At 35.5% G+C, this 26759-nt stretch overlaps 1 protein-coding gene across 1 annotated transcript in view; it reads right to left on the reverse strand.

Moving 5' to 3' along the window:
- CACNA2D3 (calcium voltage-gated channel auxiliary subunit alpha2delta 3) overlaps positions 1–26759 on the reverse strand; it is a 466439-nt gene that overhangs the window by 87272 nt on the left and 352408 nt on the right. Inside the window, exons 18-27 of the mRNA XM_026857568.1 lie at positions 18298–18381; positions 12178–12249; positions 11884–11945; positions 9936–10003; positions 8061–8106; positions 7810–7907; positions 6934–7027; positions 5201–5296; positions 3694–3815; positions 3041–3121 (exon numbers count right to left, since the gene is read on the reverse strand). Of these exons, the coding sequence (XP_026713369.1) occupies positions 3041–3121; positions 3694–3815; positions 5201–5296; positions 6934–7027; positions 7810–7907; positions 8061–8106; positions 9936–10003; positions 11884–11945; positions 12178–12249; positions 18298–18381 (823 nt within the window). The remainder of the gene's footprint in view (positions 1–3040; positions 3122–3693; positions 3816–5200; positions 5297–6933; positions 7028–7809; positions 7908–8060; positions 8107–9935; positions 10004–11883; positions 11946–12177; positions 12250–18297; positions 18382–26759) is intronic.

A 26759-nucleotide genomic window follows, 5' to 3' on the forward strand; every position in this document is an offset into this window, starting at 1 on the left:
AAGCTTGTTCACACAGTATTAGAGTTGGTTATGTGTGATACCTCCTCAAAGTCAACACTAAATTGTAAACACTACCGAGCAAAGAATACATTTTAGGATGCTTATTAACCTTACACATCATACAGCTGATACTAAACTGCACGATAAGCCTTTTGCTAATTCCAGATGATGGAGCATCCTGGAAATAACATGTCAACCTTCTCCATCGTACAGTGAAAAGTCTTAATTACATCTTCAGCAGTTCGCAGATATCTGCATTGACATTAGTTTATAAAAGCTGTTTTATGCTTTAAGAGGAGTATGAAGTCATAATTAGGATTTCCTATTATATTATGGAGTTGACTCTTCCTGACTTGCAGGAAGACTTAGCGTAGATCTGTATATGAAGTCTATTATAACTGATGTTTTTCTACAAAAAAAAAAAAAAATTACAAAGAAAATAGAACAGACTGAAAATTTTGTAGTGAGAATTGGTTTTGTTCCTTTTTTTTCCCCTTGTGGGGGAAAATTTTCTGGCATAATAACAATGAGACCTCTAAATTAATTCCTTCTTCAAAGCCAGTAACCACTGGGAACTAGAGAAAATTTTTCAGAAAAGCATCTGAACCTGAGTGAGGAATGTCCAACAACTTAAAAATTAATTACTCTCATTTTTAAATCCGTATGTTTTATCTCTAATCTGTAGTTGTCAAGTTGTCTAACTCAGGTTTCCATTTTATAATAATGTTCTAGTTTCTCTCTGCCAGTTTTAAACTCTCGCAGTGCTCTGCAATAAACAACATTCTGGCACATTTTTATTTTCAGTCAAATCCCTCTAGGGAAGGAAATGTGCATCCCATTCTGCTGCTTTCTGTTATCTACTCAAACTAAATGGGGATGAGGAATACTTACTTCACACAAATTAAGATGAGACATTTGGGCCAAATTTGAACTTCAATGTAGGTATTTAGAAATATTACCCATAATCCTACTTTACTCTCCCAGGCCTGGCTAATAAAAGCTTCAAACTTCTCCCATTTGCTACTGCTCCAGTTTCTGTCTCCAAATCCATTTTGCTTAAAACAGAATATTATCAACCTTATAATAAAACCTAAAAATTGGACTAGATGCTGGGCACTTTGCTGAGAGTTTTCTGACAGAAAAAGTAGGACTGACAAGTCACATTTATGATCTCCAACTTGAAGCTGACAAGAATAATGCATATACTTGTTTGTCACTGAATGGCTATAGCTGGTGAAGTGATACTTTCATAGAAAAAGGTTTGTACAGACCAGAAGAGGCCTTCCTCCCCCCAGAAAAGATGAAAGCACTCAACCATACAAGAGAGAAGAGAAAAATTATTCAAAGCAAAATGCTTCATACTGAAAAAAAAAACAAACAAAAAACAAACAAAAAAAACCCCACGTAGTTTCTAGTTTACAGAAATAAAAGTAAAAAAACACTGATGTGCTTCAGAATGTACATACACTGCTCATAATTTCATGGCATTACGCATTTACAAATATCATGGAAACATTTTACACGCTTTGGTATTAAAAAGCTTTGAAGGCCCTGTCTTTAATTTAGATAGAAAACATGGGACCCAAGTAATTTTGCACGTTCAATATTAAATATAGTTACTGGGAACACGGAAGCAACATCTGACTCCTTTACAATTACTACTTACTTAAAAAAAAAAAAAAAAAAAAAATCAAAGCAAAGCTTGTTCACACAGTATTAGAGTTGGTTATGTGTGATACCTCCTCAAAGTCAACACTAAATTGTAAACACTACCGAGCAAAGAATACATTTTAGGATGCTTATTAACCTTACACATCATACAGCTGATACTAAACTGCACGATAAGCCTTTTGCTAATTCCAGATGATGGAGCATCCTGGAAATAACATGTCAACCTTCTCCATCGTACAGTGAAAAGTCTTAATTACATCTTCAGCAGTTCGCAGATATCTGCATTGACATTAGTTTATAAAAGCTGTTTTATGCTTTAAGAGGAGTATGAAGTCATAATTAGGATTTCCTATTATATTATGGAAGAGTTCAATAGCTGTGAAGAACGTATTCACGCAAACTGGAGTCAGAAGGGCACGTACCTATTGACCGTATAAAAACTATTGTTATCGGTGGAGATATTCCGTGTTTGAGGAAACAGACTAGAGATTTCCCAATTATCTGCCACATTCTTGCTCTTTCAGGATTACATTCACGGTATCTTACTGCATTTTAAATCGTATTTTAAGTATGAAAAAAATAGGGTGGTTCTTGTTTTGTGCAGTAGGTACATGATTTTCCCCAAGACAAGAGAGCTTGATTTCTGGCATAATAACAATGAGACTTCGCTAAATTAATTCCTTCTTCAAAGCCAGTAACCACTGGGAACTAGAGAAAATTTTTCAGAAAAGCATCTGAACCTGAGTGAGGAATGTCCAACAACTTAAAAATTAATTACTCTCATTTGTAAATCTGTATGTTTTATCTCTAATCTGTAGCTGTCAAACTTAACCTTTTAGTGTTTAGGTACTGTTATACTCTTGACTGATACACTGTAGAGCTTAGGTATTCAATTTATGTACTCTAATCAAATCACATCTCTGATAATCTAGACAAAATGACCACTTTGTGTAATTTGTTACAGGACAGGATTTTCAAACCTGAAGACTGGGTGGAACCTTTACACATCAGATAGTCCTTTCCTATACTGCCTTCACCTTAAAATAATATATTGTGATTTATGATGATAAAGAATTGTGTCTACTAAAAATTCTTTACTGATAACGGTTATCTCCATTAAGTCAAACTCCATAGCTTGCATGGAGCTTAGAGAGTCAATTAATAAAGGATCAAGTTCTTAAGGAAAAGGCACTAAATGTTCTCTACACTAAGTCATTCAATGATATCCTATAGGCCCATCTTTCCCCCCTTTTCTCTTCTTAAAAGATCATATTCCTACATTTAATTCCTGCTAACCCAAAAGAGAAAGTGAGGAACTCATAAACTGCTTTAACAAATTAATGAAACAAATAAACTACAACAATTTTACCTGCAACAACAGGAGATTTTCTGTCATCCAGAAGTTGAATAGCAGTACTAGCTGTCACTACATTGCTTTTGTTTGCAGTTTCTGCAGGGTGTATTAAGAAAAAGAAAAATCAAATTGAAATAACATATTGCAGAATGAGGAAATTGAGCTTTTTCCCCCCCTGGTTTGAAATAACAGTTCATGTAGATTTAGTTCTAGAAATAAGACAGCCAACATCATGTTCTGTATATGCACAGAACATACAGGCACTGCCATTTCAAAATTCCCCTGCATCCCAACAACAAGCTTAAAAGACTGAAATGCATAATCAATTTTTTCCTTCTCTGCTAAAAGTGACGACAATGGTGTCAACTCGTAGAGCTTCTTATTAATGTGGATGCTTGCTCTGTTGGACTTGTCTTGCTTAAAATACTAGGCTGTAAGTTCAACCTGTACAAATATTAGTAAAACTGTTACATCACATCTTGGGTTTTCAGTTGGAGCCCTGTGAAAGATGCACCTCGTCAAAGGACCAGTAAATTAGCCGCAAATTTCAACACATATTTTAGATTAACATTTGAGATTGGCTACAGAGCCTGCTTAATACTGACATACTTGGAATATTTTCAGCATCATATATGGCTCAGCATTTAGACAATGACAAAATTATAGACCTGTGCTAAATGGGATTGAATAGACAAAGCTCCCAGGTATTTGCTCAGCAGCTCTTCTGTACCAGAGTGGAAAATGGTCAGCATTAAAAATGTTCTCCTTATCTTCAGCTGTCAGGAAATCTCTTGAGAAAGAAGAGAGAAAGAAATACTTGTTTGTTGCATGGCACACAATAGTTTCTAGCTTTGAAAGACAAGAAAAAAAAAATGCAACCCTTTCGGAAAGGAAACGGTTTGAGACAATTTTTATAATACCATTTGTTCAACTTTAAGGGGTTAACTTTAGCCCCTAATAATTATTTGTGACACACTTGCAACTTTTTTTTTGTTTGTTTGGTGGTTGTTTGTTTGTTTGTTTGTTTTTTTTGTGAAGGATCGAAAAAACACTAAAAAAATAGTGCCTCTAAGTACACTAAAAACATTTGTACCGATGTATACAAACATAAATGCTTAGTCTAAAAAGTCTTTTTCTCTCAGCACAATGCAAGAACTGTGAACTGTACAAAGTGGAAAAGGCACTGGAGATTTGGTAGTTTGCTGCCACTGGCATTCACTCTTAAGTAATGAAAGAAAGTAATCTAACAGCCTACTTTCCAAATGTAAGGGGTGGTAAAGGACAACTACCTGCTTTATTCTTCAATAATCTCATGGAATGTCGACAGAAGAAATTTTGTGTCACTGAAAGGAGCAACTACGGTCTCCATGCTATTGTTCTGGTTTGCTGTCTGACAGTAACAAAGTGCAGTGCTATTGATCTCATCTGTCAGGCTGCTCACACTACAGCAATCTTTTGTGGTCAGATAAGCACCATATCATTTTATACTCAATAAACTTAATTTATCATAAACACCAAGTGCATATTTTGTTTCACATTCAAAATGCATACAGATTTGCCTCACATTATCAAAAAATTGCCTGAAAAATTCATTAATTATGGGACCTTATTTTACAGCTCTCCATTTTAAGAAACCTGTACCTCCACTAGATTACATCTTCTCCAAACAAAATGGGAAACTCTTGAACGATGAGGTCTCCTAATTATTCTTACACCCAGTCCAGTTCTGTCACTTGGCTTTAACACTAAAAAATTTTCATAACAAAGATGCAAAATCCCTGAAAAAGCCTACAGATATTTGAGGTTAGATGGGATACTAAAAAGAAAAATTAAAATATCATCAGCTGTAGATGTAGCATATTCACAATTCTGCTCTGACGAATGTAGGTGTGAGGCTAACTCCCAGGGAGGGGCAGAAGGTAAATGTATGGGCTACAGGTCTAAAATAGCTCCTTGTTCCAATTGTTCCAGTTAAAGAAATTATGTAAGAGATCCCATGAAATCTTTCTAACTTATGCTAAGTATTTTAGTGTATCAGTGTAAAACCCTGGAAGAAAATGTAGACAGGGTTCCTAAAAATAAACTTTTTTTTTTTTTTTTTTAAAAAAAAACTTTTTTTTTTTTTTTTTTTTCTTCTTTTCTTACATGGCTGCCAAGCATAGCTTTGTTACTTACTGATTAGTAAGCTGCTCTGGACCCACAAACAGGTTGATGCGGGATAGTCCAGTCCGTGTTCCAAGGAAGGCAACTTCCACTCCCTTGTCAGAGTTTCTGAAATAGAACAGAACACGAGCAAAGATAATGTTTCCAGACAGTAAACAGATAAAGCTATATTACTGGTCACAGAAAGTACAAGTGTACGCATTTTTGAGAAAGATAATATTTTAAGTATAGTTCCCTTATTAATTTATTTTTTAAATGCTACTTTTTCATTGAAGTCACATGGGTTTTGGAACACATACAATGTAGAAATGCTATTTAGACCTAGAGTCACTAAAACGTCAAAGACAGTAAATTTGGTAGGATTTGTGGGGAAGAATTATATGGAAGCCATGGAATAAAAACATGTGGCATAGCTATATACCAACTATTTAATAACCACTGGCACCCAGTTATTCAAGAATAATGGGCAAGAATTCCAGATCTTGCTCCCAGATCATTCAATAATTCTGTGGTGCATCTATGCTTAAAATCATAGATGTGACTGTTGCTCAAGCAAGCAAAAAATGAGCTAGATTTAAACCAGAGTAGCTGCCATCAGGTTAGGCTTTAGCCCAACTTAGGAAAAAAATGTGACAAGTAGCTCAGGCTGAACTCTGTTGGTGCATTATCAGTACCAAGCTAGCTACTTTAAAATTAGTTCTTGTGTGGCTACGAGAACCTCAGTCATATTACCACAAAACCAGGGACAATAGCCTTAGCCATCTTGCTGTCTCATACTTCATTCTTCAATAAATGGCCTGTCTCATTAGTGCAAGTCAGAATATGAAAGGGGATCAAAAGTCTCCCACTAGCATCCTCCTGCAGCTGTCTTTCTTGTGTTTAACAGATCTGTTATTGCATTGTGTAGGAGGATTCCATGACACGTTGTGCCTCTATGTAAATTCATCAATGTCTACAGTATATAGGCATGCAACAATTTCTTATCTTTATCTTCTAAGAGGAGCCTGGATAATCCTTAGTTTGATGAATCAGATCTTATCACATTGATTTTACTCATTCAGTATGAGTATGTGCTTTACAGAAATATATTTTTTTAACCAGCTTTTAAAAAATGGTTCAAATTTAGCAAAATTGGCATAGTCTTCAGAATTGCCCTTCATCCACAGTATTTCATGCAAACTGCTAATCTTAACACCTATTTTCTCTAATGTATATAATAGAACACCTTAATACATCATAACATAGATGAATTAAGTAAAACATGTAAATTCTAAAAAGGAACAGCTACTCTCCCAATTATCTATAACAGGAACCTAGATCCCAGTTAGTTCTGGAAAACACAAAACAAAAGGATTAAAGAAATTATTTTATCAGTGTTTTACCATATATAATTTATTCTGAGACAAATCACCAATTTCATGAATAATTTTGCTAAATTTTGCATTATATTTCTCAAGTACTCTAAATGGTTTGTTAGAAATACTCGGAACTGCAAGCTGCAGTTAGCATACGTTTTCATTAGTTATATCATGACACCTGGGTAACCTTACAAGCAACCATCATGACATACACCGCAACATAAACACGTAACACTGAACTCAAAATTGGTGGTACTCAGGATCAAATGGTTAAAATAACATTTTCATGCATATCAGGATCTGTTAGGTATTCCACCAGTTCACCAACATAACTATTAAAAATTCACCCATGAGTGACACATAACGACTGACCCAAAGCTTGCTTACTCGGATTTGTTTAATGCTAGACTGGTCCAATAAGCTTCAATTGGCGCACTCACGACTGCATCAAACAGAACTTCCTGGATCAATTCTTTATCACCTATTACAATATATTAAAAGCAGTAAACATATGTGCATACAGAGAGAATTCTTTTTAGATGACTAAACAATAATTTTTCACACTGCACTATATTCTAGCTGTGATATCCATTTAAACTTTTTGCACTATTAAGCATTTACTATGTAATATCACATGGTATTTTGCCACAATGCAGTTTTTCATATATAATTGCATTGCACTAACAACAATTTCGGATTAAAAAGCAAAAAAATAATTCTCCACGTAACACATTCATGTGCATATTATCTAATGCTCACATTTGCACATGACGTAAAACAATTGGGTCTGCTAAGAGTCACAAAAGCTCTGCATCTCTGCAAATAGACAAAATATGCACTTATCCCTCTCAATTTTTTTTTAATTCTGCTTTGTAGTTCAGAAATGCTAATTGCATACACACTGTCCCTAAAATACTTATGAAATATCTGGCGTATTCTTCAGAGGCATAATCTAAGGATTGATTCAGACCAATCCTGTTTAATTTATAAAACCAGATGGAGCGATAATATTGCATAGTATAGCTGTAACATCTGAACAGCAACTTGAACGTTTGGTTCAGGCTTATTGTTTACTAAAAGTCAGAAATTTGTATTGTCAGTATCTTTATCAATACCCTGGCAAAAGCTCAAAACCAAATGAAATTCCAAAGTGACATCAGCCAAGCAATCCAATCTCGGTTTAATACTGGTTAAACTAAGCAGCTTTGCGTTTTGTAGAAACAGTAGAAAGGCTACTACCCACATATTTAACAAAATACTTGCATTGGAGCAATGGCTCTTTTCCTGTGAGGTAGCGTTTAATTGCTTCTAACTGAGTCATTTGACGGTGTTCAGGATGTAAGTCAGTGTTGCAATAGGACCTGTGAACACATTGTCAAAACATTAAAATGTTAATATGTATAAGCATGTTCTCTCTTTGTCTTTGAACATAAAGAACTGGGCTCAGCAAGCACAAACAATATGAAACCCAGAAGGGTAACAGACACCGATTTCATGCTTTGTTTAAGGCTTACCATTCATCTGCTAAGGATACATCAGGGTGTTCTAAATCATGTAAACCTGTAACAGGAATAATAATGGGTTATTTAGGGAGCAGTCTGGGTAACAGATGGTTATTTACATACACTCCATAACATAAACCCTTCCTTCTTGGAAAGTGCATTATTACCACAGTATAATAAATCACAGTAAACTATGTTCAAATACACTTTAGGGTCTAACAAACTGGCAAAAGCCAACTAAATCAGTTCTAAAACTGAAAAGGTAGGAAAAACTTTTTTGGTGCTGATATGTGTAACTCATACAAATAACTCGGATGATATATTTGAAGTTTAGAAGAAAACTTGAGAAAACAAAACAAAACAAAACAAAACATAATGGTAAAAGACTCCTATTCATACTCTCTTGTTCTATTTGGCTAGTAAAGTTCTTTATGCTAAAATACATTCTTCTCATTTCATGAAAGTTGTTCTCTTTCTCTTCTAAAAGAGAAAAAAATCTTTAAAAAGAACAATTCCCTCAAAACAAGCACACAGCCCATGAACACAAACAACAATTTACAGGATCATTCAGAATAGGTTTATTGTACCAACAGGTCACACAAACGCTTGTAAATAAGAACTATATCATTAGTTATATAGGACAATAAAAATGTACTTGGCAATTTTAAAAAGTCTTAAAACACTTATCAATAGACAATAAGCAAACAGGGTTCAGAAGGCAGGGTCTGGGTTTGAACCCCCTGACTACATAATAATCAATGATAGAGCTACAGTGATTAAGGAAAGCAGGAAAGTCAAAACTAGAAGGATAATTATAGTCCTTGGGGAGGACAGTGAGGTGTCAGTGACAGAAAATCAGTGAAGGCAAGAGTGGAAGAAAAGGAACAGTTAGTTATGGCTATGTTAACATGTCTGGAAGAAAATATCAGACAGACTGGCTGAGGTGTATGGCTGGACTAAAGAAAATAGGTGGGAGGCATCTTGGGAACAGTTTGGAGAGTAAGCAGCTCCATGTCTCCTGCTGCGCTTTCTATCTGGACGTGTATTTGTTGTTCAAGTGATTCAAACTTTAAAGCATTTTTTTTTACATCTCTGCTGGGTACAGGAACATATCCATGTCCGAAATCCATCTGAGCAACAAAGACTCGAGGAAATTAACTATTTTGTTTGATATCACTGACAAAACAATCAGCAGAATTGGAAATAGAGACTTAAGCATAAAATCAGAAAGCATTCCTCTGTTGAAACGTTTTTTGCTCAGCAACTGCTAAAATTTCTCAATCCTCTCTTCACTCTTCTGAAATGCCTCTGCTCTTCCTTCATCTTCAGGAACCTTTGCTTCTGATCTTGTTGCCAAACAACTTTATCACCACTTGCAGCTGACTCCTCCAGTCATTTTAATTGTGGACTTATCAAAAAGTAAAACCATAAAGAAAGAACCGTACTTCTCCTGGTTACTTCTACTGTTGCTATAAAAATGCAAAATGTAAATCCTTGTAGACAATGCCCAAAGTATTTATAGCTCTGAAAGATTTCATAACGTGTAGTCTGTGAACAAAAAAGCATAGCCACTACAGTGCTTCCAGTGGTTACTTCATTCAGAAAACCCCACAAATAATTAACGCTGGACCCTGAGTGAATCTCTGCAACATTAAGAAAGGAAGAGGGAAGATGATCCCCATCTAAAGAAGATTCACAAACAGTCTATCATTAATATAAATGAAGTAAAAAAATTAAATGAAGTAAAAGATAGTTAAACAAACAAACAAATGAGAAATTTTAAAAAGCTAATTCCCTTATGGAATCTGCAGACAAACAGAAGCTTCAGGTCTACCAAATCAACAATAATACTACTGTGTAAGCAACATGAGAAGGTGGGTATCTTACCTTCTTCTACAGTTACATTCCCTCTGAAGAAATATTTTCCATGTCCTCTAGAGAGAGCCACACCTAAACTGTGCAGAGAAATAAAGCAGACCTTGAAATCTGTGAGACAAACAATAACAGACATTCAGAGCTATTTTCATTTCCAACATTTCCAGCTAGTGTACAATGATCAACTTTAAAACTGTTTGTTTCCAAATCCTCACTGCTCATATTTATTGTTCAACTAGCTGCTTCAATGCAGTTTCAGTTCTGATGTGCCTGCAACAATCAGCTATATTTATGTGTGCTTAGAGGTGCAGTAAACCATTATTCTCTGGCAAACTAATAAACAGGCCCTCTAAGCTCACTGCTGTTCACCCAGCATGAGATTTCTTCAGTTGAGCCTTGAACATGCCCATGGCCTTACAATGAAGGAGACAATCTTTTGTAAATCAGACTAAGCTGTTGAGAAACTACATAAGTGTGGGAATCAATGGAGCTACTGAGAGGGAAAGAATTTCATGTGTGACAACAGCACCATGACTCCTCTTGGAGTAATTTTTCTGTGATTCATATTTTTAGCTAGTTTAACTTATTTGCATTGACTTCAGCTTCATAAACTCTCAACAGTTACATACCCAGTTTTGGTTTGGTTTTCAGTCTACCATTTCAATTATTCATGTTTAACGAACTGGCCGGGGGATCCCATGCCTCTTCCCATTGAACACATACACAGAACACCATCTGGCATTCATTCATTCAAGGGGATTGTATCAGGCTAGGAACCTGCCGGTAACCAATAAGACTGAAAATGAGTGGGCTGATACTTTAAGTATATGTAGAGGCACCAACTCCAAGAGCACACATGCTGCAATCAACAGCTTAACCTGGAAATGAGCTGAGCAGTAAAAAACTTGGACATTACAGCGTTTGCTTTAATAAATGTTGCCCCTGCTGTCTTCTTGAATCTATACCCCTACCCATCAAAACTAGATACAGACCACGCTGAAAAAGACAGGACCATTTTCCTCATACATTTTTGTCCTTAGAATCAAAACTCGCACTGCATCCATAAATGTAACCCCATATCTGTTTATGGGTAATGGGTAAGAAACAGTGCCACAGGAAAAACAAAAAAAAACCCCAACAAGCAAACAGAAAACAACCGGCTAACAACAACAAACACACAAAATAAAAACAAAGCAAAAATTTTACCACCCATGTGCAAATTTCAACAAGAATAAACACATGCATTAGATATCAGAGAAATATGTCTATATTTTCTCTGTGTGGAAATGTAGCTCAAGTTCTGTGGAATGGTTCCACTGAAGAAAATTTCAGCTGAGTATTGCAACTATCAGCCTTCTGCTTTAAGCATAATGTACAGTTAGTATTCTTTTATTAATGGATTATTTCTAATTCAAATATGAGCATTTTTAAAGTGACTTCCTATCTTTCTTTTCTTTTTTTTTTTTCTTCCTCCTAAGATGCATGCCAAAATAACATAGCTGACTTACTCAGTTTTAGTTATACAAATACACCAAAGGTAGTTCAGAGAAACAAAATATCCAAACCTCAAATTGGAAGTGAAATACTATCTCATTTTACATTACATTTTTGTTGTGGAAAAAAATGAAAATGGGGCTCAATATGTAGTTACTTAAATGGATTATAGTATTTATAGCTCTCCAAGTATTTGCGAAAGCCTTTCGTTCAATGTAAACCTCAAGTGAATATTTTTTTAATGAAATGTAAGCCATGACAAACACTGTGAGTTTGCACAAACTTTCCATCCCTGGAAAAGCTGAAAGGAATGCTGGTAGGCTCCTTTTCCTTGCTATTTTCAGCACTGTCCAAGGATATTTCATTGTCAACTTTTGCTGATGAGTTTTTAATGAGTTCACAAGCTCTGTACAAACGCAAATCCAATGAGTCTGATGAAATGTCCATTTATTATGGTCAGCTCTACCTGAATGGAGTACCCTTGATGTCTGTATAATAGTAGTCATTTGTCATCACCAACACCCGCTTCTAGATTCAGAAGAAAAAAGTCAGAATGGGAAGGGGAGGAAGAAGTTAGTTTGCTTTAAGAAATGTATAAAACATCAAGTGATTAGTCACTGATAAAATTAAAAGCAATGTTTACATCCAGTGAGTGAAAAAAAAATACTGCAGTGAATCATATTTATGGCAATCTTAAAAATTGTTAAAAAAATAACTACTTTCTTTGTACTTAGTTGGAATAATATTTTATACATTGTACCCCTTTGTCCACTGTTTTCTTCACTTCCATGGAGAATTTCCCTGTTTTCCGATTCACCATTGCATTTCGGAGCTGAAATGAAGGAAATGTGTGTCAATTCTTTTATGTGCATTTTTTTGTAATTCTTTCAACTCTGAGCTCTCTGGTACACCTATTTGGCCTAAGTATTTGACTAATTTTCCTAATTTCTTCATTTTCAGTAGTTCTACTACACACTAAACAACCTTAGAGATTTTATTATTGAGTGCATAGGCTGCACAACTTTAGGCAAGTTGCTGAGGTACATAAAATAGGAGCTCTCAGCATCCTTCATAGTAAAATAGTTCTTTGTGTAGTAATCGGGATCTTATGTGGGACAAACTGTGTAATTGATTACTATTTTGCAGTTAGTGCATAGGAAGATTTATACATATAATTACAAACCAAAAGAGAGAAAACCCCACTATTCATTCTTCTGCTTTATACTCTAAGTTGGGCTGCATCCTAAACTAGTACGAGAAAGTGCATTCTAACTGCATCAGAAATTAGAACTAGCAAAGAATGACAGCCCATTTGATCAGCAACCTGTTTCAATGGGAACTCACAGCTGCAGTGCTCTGAGATTCCCTCTGTTGTCCATTGGTGTCCAGGCGCCCCTTGCAAAGTAATAAATTTTCTCTCTGTAATGTAAGGTCTGGTTCAGACACAGGTTTAATAATTGGCCTGGATCTCTCCCTCTCAAAGTCATCCAAAAGACTTTTTAAATCCCCTTCAAAAATAGGTTTCATTATTATAGAAACCAAAAACTCAAAGCAGCTAGGGAAAACAGAAAACAAAGGAAAAAGGGTTTATATACAATGATTTACCTGCTGCTCTGCAAGTTAAATTTGTTACTTTTTAGATAACCACAAACACTGCTTTTCAGTAACTGTATTCTAGCCTCTGCATGAGCTGCAGGCTCCCAAATCTGTGCTGCAAAGTCCTTTATCCATCACCTCGAAAAGGTCTTCCCTTAGTACAGCTATCTGCTCCCTAGGAAAGAGCCTTCTTCCCACAGTACACCAGCTGACACAGCCTCCCTCTTAGGTCAACATGCTCTGATGATGAAAAGGAGAGTGACAAAAAAAACCCCAACATCAATTGTCTCCCAGGTCTATAAGCCCAAATGACCTGCAGCATCCCTGCCGATGAATGCACGCTACCCTGAGACAGCTAGTCTGAGAGCAGGGTCTCTGGGCTGAAACTGAAGAATGACAAGACATGGTTTTTCAGCAGTCCTCAGCCTCAGTGTCTTGAATTTGCCTATTTAACAGTTCATGAGTTTAGAGAAGAAATAAGAAAGTTACTGTTTAGCAGGTATACCATCCATATATGGAAGTAATTTATTTGGATGCTCTCCGATTTACAAATGGAAGAAACAGCTTCTTTTGCTTGTATTTTTTAATTAATGGCACAGATGCAAAACGTGTTAAGTGGTTGCTTCGGGATATCTTCAATTACAAAATTGCTATACTTGTGGGATTTTTTGTCTTTCGCAGCTGTAATTTTCATTACAATAGGAAAATTTCACTATCACCAACCAATTCCCCTCCCTCTTGAGGGATATTGAAAATGCAGAATAATATTGACAAAATGAGCATTTTTATGTCTCTTCTATTGTTCATCTATCCGAACACAATTTTGGACATCTTGCTGAATAAATATCTCCTGTTCTCTAGTACCTCATGCCAAATCGGGCAATTCAGTCAGATTTTACTGAAACGTTGTGAAGGCGGTCATATCAATGCACTCTGCAGCTTTTTGAGTTACTGTGGAGTGAAAACAGAATGACCAAACTTGCCAGTGAAATATCTGGTTTTGTTCTCACGAACAAGTTGAGCATGGCTGACCTATCAAAAGCTACAAACTTTGCAGCTCTTTAAATTTAATTCTAGGGCATCTAGATTTGAATTAACAGTCTTACTCTTCTGTCACTGAGTGTAAAAGAATAATTTTTAGCTGGAGGCATGTATAAAATAAAGCATATATTTTACTGTAGATTTTTTTTAAACAATACATAATAGGCAATTCTGGAAATAGTTTCCCATTTTAAGTTTTGTGGTTTTGGACTTGGAGAGCTGGTCCTAATTAACCATCTACTTTCTAACATTTACAGAACAGTTCCATTTATCTTTAACATGGTTTTCATTTTTTTCCTATTGGTGCCTGCAGTTGTCTAAGACCCATTCCTCCCACAAGCCTCAGGCAAGTCATAGATTTACTAAAAGGGCCTCCAAACTCTCAGTAGTGTTTAAGATCAAGTCTGCATGTGGGATTTAGAGTTTTACTTTTTTTTTTAAAAAAAAAAACTTTTTTTTTTTTTAATTTTGTTTGCTGTGATTACATTTCTTGGCTTTGTAATCTGGTTTCTCGGCTCTTCTGCATTTTCATCTCCCTCCTCAAATGCATAAAATAAGTACTGCCTCAGTTGGCTTCAAGCCCCAAAACATTCATTCATGGTCTTTTTTATTTGGAAAAAAATATTTCATTCAGCTAGAAATTATAATAAAAGAATTTTAAGAAGTGAGCTAATGAGAAAAAGGTTTCTGTCCAAATTGAAACTTCTTGTCTTTGGGACTGCATATTCCCAAACTTTGCTGGAACACACGCTTAGTTTAATAAGCTGATGCTAAGATTTCTATTTCTAATAAAATTCAGTAACAGCAAGATAGCAGGTACGGTTAATGTGGAAAATTAACCCATGAATAAATACTTACACCAAATCTATTTCAGGGTGAAAAAATTTCTAACCTTAATACTGCCACCTTTTCTTTATTGGATGACTAGAGAAAACCTATTACTTCACCTCTTCAGGGTAATATGCATTATTACTCCTTCAAGTAAATACCTCCCAATCAATTGCTAACAACTCAGCTTCACTGCTATAGCATGAGATCATTCTGTATTCTTGGAAATCTATGTAACCATTAAATTAATGTGGTAAAAAGTAAGAAAATGTCTTAATCAACTTCCACATAAGTGTTTCATGGGAGAAAAAAAATATACTAGTAGTAGTCTATGTTATTAAAAGCAGTTGTATGAATACATTAATTCTTTCCCTCTACAGTTGAATAAACAATGCTTTACTACTCAAGCTTGCAAAAAAATCAAGAACATCAATTCCAAGGTCTTGGGTGAAGCAGAGCTACATGTAGCTTTCAAATCAGTAAGTTATTTCACAAAGTTTTAAGGCTCCTACAGAATATTTACCAGTTTCACTCAAAATTAACAATATTAAGGAATTGCCTATTACAAAATATCAATAAAAATAACACACATTTTGGACACTCATTTAGATCCTCACATCAAAGAAGCTGCACAGAGATGGATTTCATTACAAAATTCCTTCAAATTTCATTCTCATTCTAGGTCTAATGCTAATAATGACTCTGCCTGTAGCTCCAATATTACTTTATTTCATATCTCTTCCTTTATTTTTCTATTAGCATTTCTGACCACCAGCCCCTCTGAAGGTAACATGATATAAATGACTTACATATTTCACACAAACAGAAAAAAACTCGTAATGATATATCAGGTTTACTTTTTAAAATAGCTGTAAAAATATTACTTGTTTGACGTTGTATTTTTTCCTATTTAGATATTTGCATGAAGGTCTCCACTTGCGTGTGGCATTGATGAAGTATGAGGACAACATTTGGAATGTAAATACAACTGCTGTTTTTTCGGATAACACTTGTCAATAATCACCAAAGAGTAGATGTGTCGGCTGTTTTACAAAACCTATCTGCTGGGGGGATTATTTATCAAAGAATGCCTCCATATTCAGGCACGCACTGGTGAATTACTAGCATTGATAGATGGCAATCATTCAAGGAAGTCACTACAACATACCTGTACTGTACGAGAGTGAAAATTGTTTTTATTGCTGCTCCAAAGCTACAACAAAATATGTAGAGGTTCTTCTATTATGTATTAAATATTTATCCAAATTAATTTCACTTAGGATTTATCTATTTTTTTTACTCTTAAATCTTGGGCAGTGGACCTGGATCTTTTCTAAAAATGTAATGCTCACTTTAGTCTATTTGTAATGTAGATTAACTTCTTTTCTCCTTCAAAAGATGAAACTACCGGAAAGGCTGCTAGTTTCTATGTTACAATTGAAAAATATTTTTTAACAAACTTTTTAAGTGAAAGATTCAGGTAAAATGTATGTATCTTTCATCAAGTGTGAATAAACTTTTTGCAGCCTACAGACAGAAAACTTATTTTTTGTTAGAAATTTTCTGAAAAAGTGACAGAGCTTAGGGGTCTCGAAAAAGGAAATACTTAGAAAGAGCTGAATCTGGACTTTTTGCTTTCATGTGTTGCAGATAGAATCTCAGTTCTAAATAAAATATAATTTTCAATGTCATAGAAATAGTTCAATGTTACATTAACTGAACCACTGAATTTCTACTAAGACATATTTTAAAATGAGATATTAGAATGGTAAAAATTAAGCAGAGAAAGTACTGGAAGAAATAAAAAGGAAAAAAAAAAACGAAACCAAAACAAAGAAATAATAAGAGAAAAAGTCATGAGGGTTTAAAAGCTGTATTTAACTACAGCAATAACATTTGAAAGGAAAGAGGAAATTTTAAAAGGTCATTTGCAGAGGAACTGGTTGAGTAATATGTGATCAAAGATAAGAGAAAAGGCAAGGTATAAAGTACAAAGTCAGTGCGATTGCCAAGACTGTAGAAGGTTGCTACAGTGTATGAAAATCTAATGAGGAAGCCTTAAATAGTATATGCATAGAAAACTCCACAAAGCTATGCAAGAAACATTAAAAAAAAGTTTGATTGTATACCCCAACACAAAACTTTAAATAAGGAAGTAAAATCGCTTCCTAGGAGAGGATGAGGACGATCTATCACCTGATGAAACAGACGCTGCTTAAAATATAAATTAACTGTTTCACTATTCACAAAGGGGGTGGAGAGAGGGACGAATGCAAGATATATATTTTGTAAGGCAGAAAGAAAATACAGACTTATGTCAGAACAGGGATCAAGAAATTAGTACATCTGAAGACTGACAAGACTCCAGGGGCAGTTGTACGTGATCCATCCCAGATTTCGTAAGGACATGACAAAGTAAATATGGAAACCTTCAGCGGAGATATTCAGAACTTCTCTGGAAAAGTAGAGGTATGAGGGACTTCAGAGAATCTAACACAGTGCTGATATTTGAGAAGGGATTGAGGAGACATCTATGAAAAATACAGACATGCAGTCGTGACTTTGGCAGTAGGGAACTTATGGGAAAAACTAAATTACAGGACAGAAAGGGGAACACCTGGAAAGTTACGATTTAATTAAGGACAGTCAGCATGGATTCACACAAAACGAATCATGTCTAACAAATCAGATTTATTGAGGAAGTAACAGAAAGACCAGACAAAGGTTAAGCCATGGACATAAGGAAAGCTTTTGATACAGTACTGCAGAAAAGGCTAAGCCTGCAAGGTAAGAACGAATAAGACAAAGAGTGAACTACAGAGTAGATGCAGCACTGAAAAATTAGTTTAACGGAAAGGACTATGTGCATAACAGCTGATAGACATAGAACGCGTGCTTCTGCAGCTCCCCATATGTCTGAAATTAGGAGTTTGGAGTGAAAATGTGCTCTGAACAGAGGTCAAAGAATCCAATTTTGTTTATTCGTCTGATGTTTTTTGATTTTTTGCATTAAGGAAAAGTTCTCGTTACTTCCATTAAGGAAAGAAGGATCTCATGGAGAGAGGTTAAACCCACTCCTTCATTTCTGAGTTTCAGCAGTTGTCTGGGCCAGCCCTAAAGAGATTTTCTATTCCCTTTTCTAGCACTGTATTTGCTATCCAGCAAAAATACACGATGTGATGTGTGGAGAATGCAAAGGTGATGAGTTTTACCAAAGATACAGAGCCTGTGTTTGTGGTATATGCATATGTAAGGAAGAATCAATACAAAGCAGTTATAAAATTCTGAATGAAGTCTATTGTCCTTCCCTTCCTGAGAGCAGTCAGGTGGCCTCTCTAATGACTACTTAAACAGTTTCCAGGTACAGTAATGGGACGCAATGTCTTCTGACAGGGTTTTCAAACACATCACTTACCACATCATCTCTGTCTTCCCACTCGACCTCAGAAAGATCCACACTACTGTAGTTGGGCTTTCTTCGTTTCTTCCCCTCTTCATACTGGCATAAAAAAGGTGAAATATTTAGCACATCCTGGTTTATTTCCACAAAGACTTTGTATCAGAAGATTTTAAAAATTTGCTGGATGCGTGCTGACTGTATGCAATACACATAAAAGTAGGCAGATTAATTCATACGAAGTATACCACACTGCTGCATAAAAGTTGTCTGTGAATTAAAAACCTACATTATTTGCATCATTCCTTGCCATGATACAAAGCTTTTCTTGATGGACACCCTGGGAAGTCAAACTCAGCGGATGCACCTTCTTCTCCCCATATGGAAAATACATGAAACCTTGATCTTGTAGTTTATGTTAAATGTCTCAAACCAGCTCTCTCAGCTGCACAGGAAGATATATTTGCTACAATCTTATCAACAAAATGTTTACTCATTTCTCTTTAAACAAGATAAGATGCAAGTCTTGGGAAGTATGGTGTTAACATTTGCAGATACTACATTTTATCTACAGCTTCATGGGGGAAAAGTAATATACTAATAATGATAATTTACAGTTTTTTATCACTAGTCACTGTTACATTGTAAATAGCACATTTAAAATAAACATTCTAGTGACAAATTGATTTGACACCAAGGTGTTTATAACATAGGAAATTCTGCCCTCTGCTGAACATTCAAAATCAGAGACCCTATTAGCGTAAGAACAAAAACCTTGCTCAGTGGAAGAACGAAAAAGTATTTAGGAAGATCTGTGAACAAAGAACCTCACTGATTAAGAAAAATTATAAGAACAATTGAAAAAAAAATAAATTTGGGAGAGGATCAGCATAATGTGAAATCTGGTCTTCTATCTTTTACAATGCATAGAAGTGGGAGGAAAAACCACAAGTCTTTCAATGAAGTATGACAGGAGACATTGGGATACTGTGAAAAATCCTCCAATTGCTTCTGTGACTCACCAACAGCACCAGAGGATAGAAAATGTACCTGTAAGCAGTATATATAGTTGACTCTCCTCCCTCAGGGCAGGACCAACTATACCATAAACCAAACCTGTCAGTGCTTGAGACAGCAAATTCATCACTGGGGCCAGTGGTGCAGGAACCTTCAATCACATTCTGCAGATTACAGAGAGACTAGAGGCCAAAGAAAAACTTGCTCTCAGAGCATTAAGAAGGTTATTCCCTTCCTGACTTTTCCCTCTCTAAATTAAAATATTCTCATGTGAATCCCACAGCTGCTTTTGTAGACCACAGTATTTTAAAATAGGCATGACAAAAATCTTCCTGAAGAACAGCAAGCTTTAAGAAATATTGATTATTGGATCATAACCACAAAGAGATTTCGGGATATTGGTAGCAGAGGCTTCACTGAGCCTCAATTTTTGCTCATAATAACTTGGATACTCCAATTATTTACACAGATTATTCTTTTGGGAAACTATGTGGGATTAAATCATGAATTAATTCTCATTCTTCTTTTGAATATCAAAAAATCCGAGCAACTCTGTTGGTGTAACTCTTAGACTACATTCTGAGAATTCATGCAAATGCAACTGAAGAGTACTTTCACGTGCTGTTCTTGCCCCTCTGCTAGAAGCTACCATTCTTGTAACAACAAGGTTATCTACTTCGAGGCTAATGCTATTCGACAGACAGGTAGAGAGATGTAAAGAATTTCTGCTTTCAGCACATGCTTATAGACTGGACTGTGAATTCAAGCAGTTCAATGCTATGATTAATTCTTGCTATGTGATTGCTCTGATAGCCAAGGAGATAACTATACCCAAATACTGAAGTACAAAATTTGCAGCCAATATAGTTAAATCTCACAAGAATAAAATATGAGTGGATAACGTCCACTTCATTAGTAGGGGTTGATTTTTGTACCTGGTTTGCAAGCCTTTCAATATTATCTTCAATCTTTACAAGGAATAACTATGTCTACTTTATGTGGCTGCACCAACTAACCCAGCAAACCTTTGATCTGATTTAGTCATTCTAGTATAGAAACTGTTAAAATCAAACTCTGAAATACTGAAAGCTAAGAAGTGTTATGCAGAAGTTAGCAGGGATCATTTGAGTAGAGGAAACAGCTCCTGCATTGGTTCCAATGTTTAATTACATCCTTGCCCACAGATGTTGAAGAGCTTCTGGGCTATACCGCATTCCCAGACACATGTGCAAATCCTTACCTATGACAACAGGAGTTGATCTTGTGCGTCTGACAGCAGAAGTAGACTTCAAACATAAGGCAAACTACTTGCATCATATTGATTATGGGGTTTGTATTTATTTTAATCATATAGATTCCACACCTTGCACTCGAAGAGCAAAATAATATCCAAAAGGAATCAGATGAAGAGATGGATAAAACTTTCAGAGTTCTGCAGCAAAGCTAGAATTAGAAGCTTTCATGTCTTAAAAATTCAGATAAGATGAGTCAAAGCCAAAAGCTCAACGCTCAAGCAAGGGTTAGGCTCTATAAGAACTCAAAGGAATGGAAAGTGAAGTTCTTAAACACATTTAGGACAGGAACTAATGGAGAATTGAGATGTCGAATCCTTCATTCATCTCTTACAGTTTAGGGGCTACTGTTTAATTGGCTACACAGGAATTCAGTAAGTGAAGAGTAGATTTATTTTACAGTTCAGGAAAGGATGGCAGAGAAAACAAAAACCAACTTCCAGCAAGGACAGGATACCAAAATATAGCAATTATTTGTGCACCTGGGTAACTTTGCTTACAAATCTAATCTTCATTAAGATATTACCTTATTTTCATCGGTAAATGTACACATCTTTATGTAACTAAGGCCTAAAACATCAATGCAAGTAGGTCAAATATAAAATACTTCATAACACTACTGTTCAATTGGCCATTCTTGTCTAGCTTCTTTCTAGTTTTATTGCTTACCTAATTTCTTAGTAAGTTATTCATGGACATAGAAGCAATTCCCCAGGTTTTAAAAAGGGCATTCATCTATATCATTTTCTCTGGTAGCAAACCTAATCTAACTTTTTATCTCTGAGACTCCTGGGTGAAGTATAAAATACTGATTGAAGGCTGAAGCCAAACCCATCTGCAAGATTACTATAAAGCATTGAAACAAATTATTAAAGGACCCACTGGGAAAGACAGAAACTAGGAGCTTTACCAGATTAATCTGATTTAAGTGTGTGAGGAAAAGAGCTAGATTTAAACTGTGTGCTGTTAATCTACTTTGGCCAGTATAAAATGTATGGAGATATTATATAGTAGTTAACCAATAGGGAAAAAAATACCCTGATAATTTTTAAATATCTGGACTGAAACACAAGAATCTTTTAGTCTGCTCAAAACTATGATAGTTCCAACATATTTTTGTTTGTGGAAAGAACACAGGAAATTATTTTGTTTGGTAATCAGAATGAGCTTTATCTTACTCAGTATCTTTTATTTGAGGCTTGGCCAAACTCTTATAGCACTGGGTGATTCAAACAACATGTGATGTGTACTGTTTAAAGACTGAATCACATTTTTTCACCACCCCATATACAACCATTTACATGTGCCATTATTAAACTCTTTGCTTTGATTTTTTTTTTTAATTTTTTTTTTTTTTTTTTTTTAACACAAGCAGTCCCAAACCATCTGCATTGAATATGACCTGCCACGTGTTTATAAAGCCAGAGTGTAGCAATCTGATCACGGAGGGAGCAAGCTACATCTTAACAGCTTCAAGCCTTGGGTCTAAGGTGATTGGAATTTCTCAGACGTGCTCCATCTGGATAATGGGAAGGTAGGAGAGTAAGTTGCTGTGATAGCAGCCTTGGAAGCATCAATAGATTTTAGCAAACTTGCTTAGCCACACTTGTGGAATTATCTGGGAGAAAATATTGTAGCAAGAAAGTATCTACTAAACCACCAAAAGCTAGAGAAGTAAAATAATTTCAAGGGAAAGCTCTTCCTTGCCAAACTACTATTCTATGTACAAAAGTAAGGAAAATTCATCCAATTTTGAAGCATAGTATCAAGTTTCATATTTTTGGATTAATACTTCAAAATTAGGATAATGTATTACTCTAAACAGGGTTTGAGAATGATCCCAATTTGTTTGTTTAGAGGAGACAAACCTGAACATATGGAAATATGTTTTGTTGAGCTTGAATTCTACATAAATACACAATATAACTGCATGACTAACTGGAACTTACATTAAGCCATTCTGTAAAGGTATTCTTGTCTACAAAGTTCAACAGGAAAGGTCAAATGAACAAATATCAGAGAAAAAGTATCATTAACTAAAATGACACTTTTCCATACAGTTTTAAATAAATAGAGACTGGATACACTGTCATTATTGCAGTTCCCTGGTCTGGCCAGTTATTCAGCTACCTCCCTTCTCTAAGATTCTGAACACTAATTCTACCACTTATTTATTGCCTAGTGTAGATCTGATTGACATAATGCAAAGACCACAGCTGTTTGAATGGAAACTTCATTGAGCCTGACTTTACATGGTCAATGCAATGGTTGATACTGAGACCTTTACCAGCTACCCATCTTAGCATAAACTGCTGTTGAGTCACACCATTCATTATTGACGTGACTCCAAGGGAAAAGCTCAGTTTGCACCAGCTTTAGGAGCAGAATCATCTGTTTCTTTCACCAGTCCTTCAAATGTGTCTTCTTTTCTCTTTGCACAGAATAAGGCAGGAGTAATTGCTGCTTCCTTTCCTGGCTGCAAAGGGGGGGTATGTCCCCGAATGAGGCACATCTGCAAAACGAGCCATGCCACTCCGCTAAGTAAACGTGCACAGAAAGGAAGGGGAGGGAGGCACTTCCCTCCTACTTTTCAGCAAGGATTGTAATAATTCCAAACTGCAAATTACTTTAAATATGAATTAAGTCCTTCAACATCAGTCCATTACTAAAACAATACTTCTGTCATAAAATGCTTAGCATTTAAATAGTATGAGACAAAGACAAGGTAATGGAAAACAACAGTTGGAAAGTTGTGAGAAGCAGGGGAAGAGATCACTTGAGTAAACTGATTTATACTCTGACATTTAAAAACAAAACAAAACAAAAAACACCCCAACCAAAACCCAAGAAATTCCAGTAGTGAAAAATTCCCTTCACTGCTTCACCTGCGTATGTAACACCATCCGCAGTGACTAAGCTTTCATTCAGTATGTGCTACATAGCTCCAAAATATTCTTCCTGGGGCTACATGTGAAGCAGCATCCTATCTCAATGTAAATCACTACAGCTTGACTTTTAAGATCTATATTTGATTTGGATTTTTTTTTCCCTGCTCATATGACCTTGATTTGTCTTTTGTGATATTTTATTTAATGACTTGCTTCTAGTCTGCAGCCTTAAAGGATCTTTCAATGATCTACCGTTAATCTTAAATTTGTAGAACACATAGGTGCCCAGTTAAAACCAAAGTTGCCTTCTATACAAAGCTCCTTCTCTTTAATAATTAAAAAAGTAATATCTTGATTTTCTGAGGAAAATAGGAAGAACAACTTCCTTTTCCAAAGAGAGATTTTTATGACAAGCCTATTATTTAAAATGTTAATCCAGAAGTTCCTAGATTATGGTTGGCAATAAAAAATGGTTATTTTGGACTGATTTTTCATGCCAGATGGCAGTGAAAAACTGCCACACTATAAAAATTTGCAGAAATACTGCAGAGACAAGCTGACAACAGGAGCCATGTCGTTTGCTAGGGAAAAGAGAATAATGCAATTCTAAGTTTCTGGGCAGAGAAAAAGTAGAAATAATTAGATGTACCACATACACAATAGAACCCTCTAGCAAAGTAACAGAAGAAAATAATCCTTGGGCCACGCGTTAAATTATTCTGTCTACTTACACTCATAATACGTTTGCATTACAAATGGTGCAGCAATGTTTAAACTCATGAAACAAACCATGGAAATATAGAGGGTGAAGCAAAAGCAAATACAAAACCCAGTTTAAATCACACACCTATACACTGGACAAAGAGTATATCAGCTGAGCTGACTTTTTCAGGTGGATTTCAGTTGATGAGCAATGCGACATATATGTGATTTACTCCACTGACAAGAAAGAACCCCTCCATTTAGGATTTTATTTGCATTCTCAGGACCTTATCATTTGGGATTATGTAAAACTGGCAGCTGCTTATAATTATTTGGAGTTTGCGTAGAAATAATTAAAAACATCTGCCTTTATCTTAATACTACCAGACTTAAACCCATGAGCTCAGTTATACCTAACTTCAAAGCTGAAAGCAAAGAATAAAAGCTTCACATATTGCTAACAAATTTTCAGTGATTCATTTATATGTACAACCAGTTATTCAACAGTCTTCAAACCTTTAATTATCTTTTAAATATATGTAATTTTGCACTTCTAATTAGATAGCAATTTAATGCTCTCACAGGGATTCAGATGGGCTGTCTTTTTTGAAATGTAAACTCCAATAGGAATAATCATTGCATTCAAGTGATTGAATTCTTCAGTTATTTAAATGAACGTGGGGCATTTACACTGTTCAAATCATTTAAATATTCTGCTGTCAGCTACAGCTGTAGAGTTTTATGGAGTCGCTGAATAAAGCAAGGGTAAGTGTAGGTTATCTTACGTTCCAGGCGGGACTCCCCAGAGAGAAATGAGATTTGCTGCTTATGAAAGGCTAACACTGCTTAAGTGGGGCATTAATGTTTCCCCCGAGACTTGGATTTCTCTGTTTTTCTATATTAGGAGAAACAAATTTTCCCAGAATTTACAGCTACAAACGTCTTAATACTGATCTAGCAATCTTTAAATACTCCAGGTCCTCTAGCTTAATACGTTCTATCTTGACAGTCAACATTCTAAGTTTAAAATGGTAACTTACTCAGGAAGGTAAACCACCAGTATATTGCAGTGAGGGTATCGATGTGCATAATTTTAAAGAATGCAATGTATCGCTTAAATTGGCTTGCTGATAAAAATATTCATACATAGCCATTCAAAAAAATCACTATTACTGGCCTTCCAGAGCTTATACCAAGAGTATGAATATATGCCTTAAACTTCTCAGAGAGAAAAAGGATTTTGATTTAAACTCACAAATTATACAAAATCCTTAGTCATCACGGATGTTATTAGATTAATTCATGAATCATAACACATTCTTAATCTTACATTTATCCAAAAAAGGTAGAATCTGAATTAAAAATGCTTTTTTTTTTTCTTTTTTTCCCCATAACATATGCATTTCTCTTTAAATGCATATTTTCTTTAAGTAAGGAACCTGAGCCTCTTGTTCAGGAACTTCAGGTATTCTACTCTAAATGAACCTAATAATTACTGAACACAAAATCCCTTTTTTACTCCCTGAACAAAAGTACAAATCTTGTTGCCAACTCTGAATCAAAAAAGCCAGAGACTTCACAAAATCTACTAGCAATCTTGCTATTATTCACTGAAAACTACACAAACATTAGGACTGAGAGGCAACAGTAAGAACCCCTAACACCAGATAAAATTCACAAAGGTGTCAATCTGTGTTTACGGTAGATCTTTTGGTGGCATTCCTTAATTTCTCTGTAATCCCACCACACTTTCCTAAGAAAGCAGCTTTCCTCTGGCACCAACATTTAACGGACTACGCAGTGGCAGTTACAGCAAGGAGCACTCAGCCACAATTAGCATGGTGGTTGGTTTTAAGTGTATGCAAAAAAATATTTACCACTTGTTTATTACTCTTCCTTTACATTCAGTAAGCTCATTTCTTTGGCAACTTGTAACATCATCATGACGTATTTTGCATTTTTAAATTTAGTGGAGTAACACCTCGCACACTGCAAGTGCTAACAGGATACTGGAAAGCAAGCAAGTAAATCTGACCTAAATGTTGCGAAGAAAAACTTTGTCCTCGTGTACACACTTCAAGTATGTGTAAAGAGCCTCCGAAACCAAGTTATTGCCTTGAAAATCTCAAAATTCACTTTTGAACTCCCAAACGATTCATTTTCGTCTAAGCAATGACATGGTTTAAAACTAAAGATTCGAAAGTAAATCATATGGTTTAAAATACTGTCATGAAAATTAAATTACTCCGTGAAAATATAGACTTTTAATCAAAATGCAGCGTCTAGGAGCATTTTGATGCGGAAATATTTTTTTTTAATTGCAGTATCATTACCATCAGCTACAGTTTCTCGAGTTACCAGTGGAATATTTTCGATTAGGGAGACACGTCCGAAAAAGGGCATAACGTGGAGAAACGTTTGAAATTCACTGCTCTGCTATTAAAAAAAAATATTAAAAAAATTTAAAAAGGCTTAGAAATGCATCAGAAAGACGACAGTGTCGTTTTTTCATTCAAACTGGAGTTGAGAGGAGCTCCGGGGTTCGAGGACGGCGTCCGCCCCGCGCCCGCGGTGCTGGGGC

This window comes from Athene cunicularia (genome assembly GCF_003259725.1).
Source record: "Athene cunicularia isolate RWA chromosome 12 unlocalized genomic scaffold, athCun1 chr12_part1, whole genome shotgun sequence".
NCBI classification, from domain to species: domain Eukaryota; kingdom Metazoa; phylum Chordata; class Aves; order Strigiformes; family Strigidae; genus Athene; species Athene cunicularia.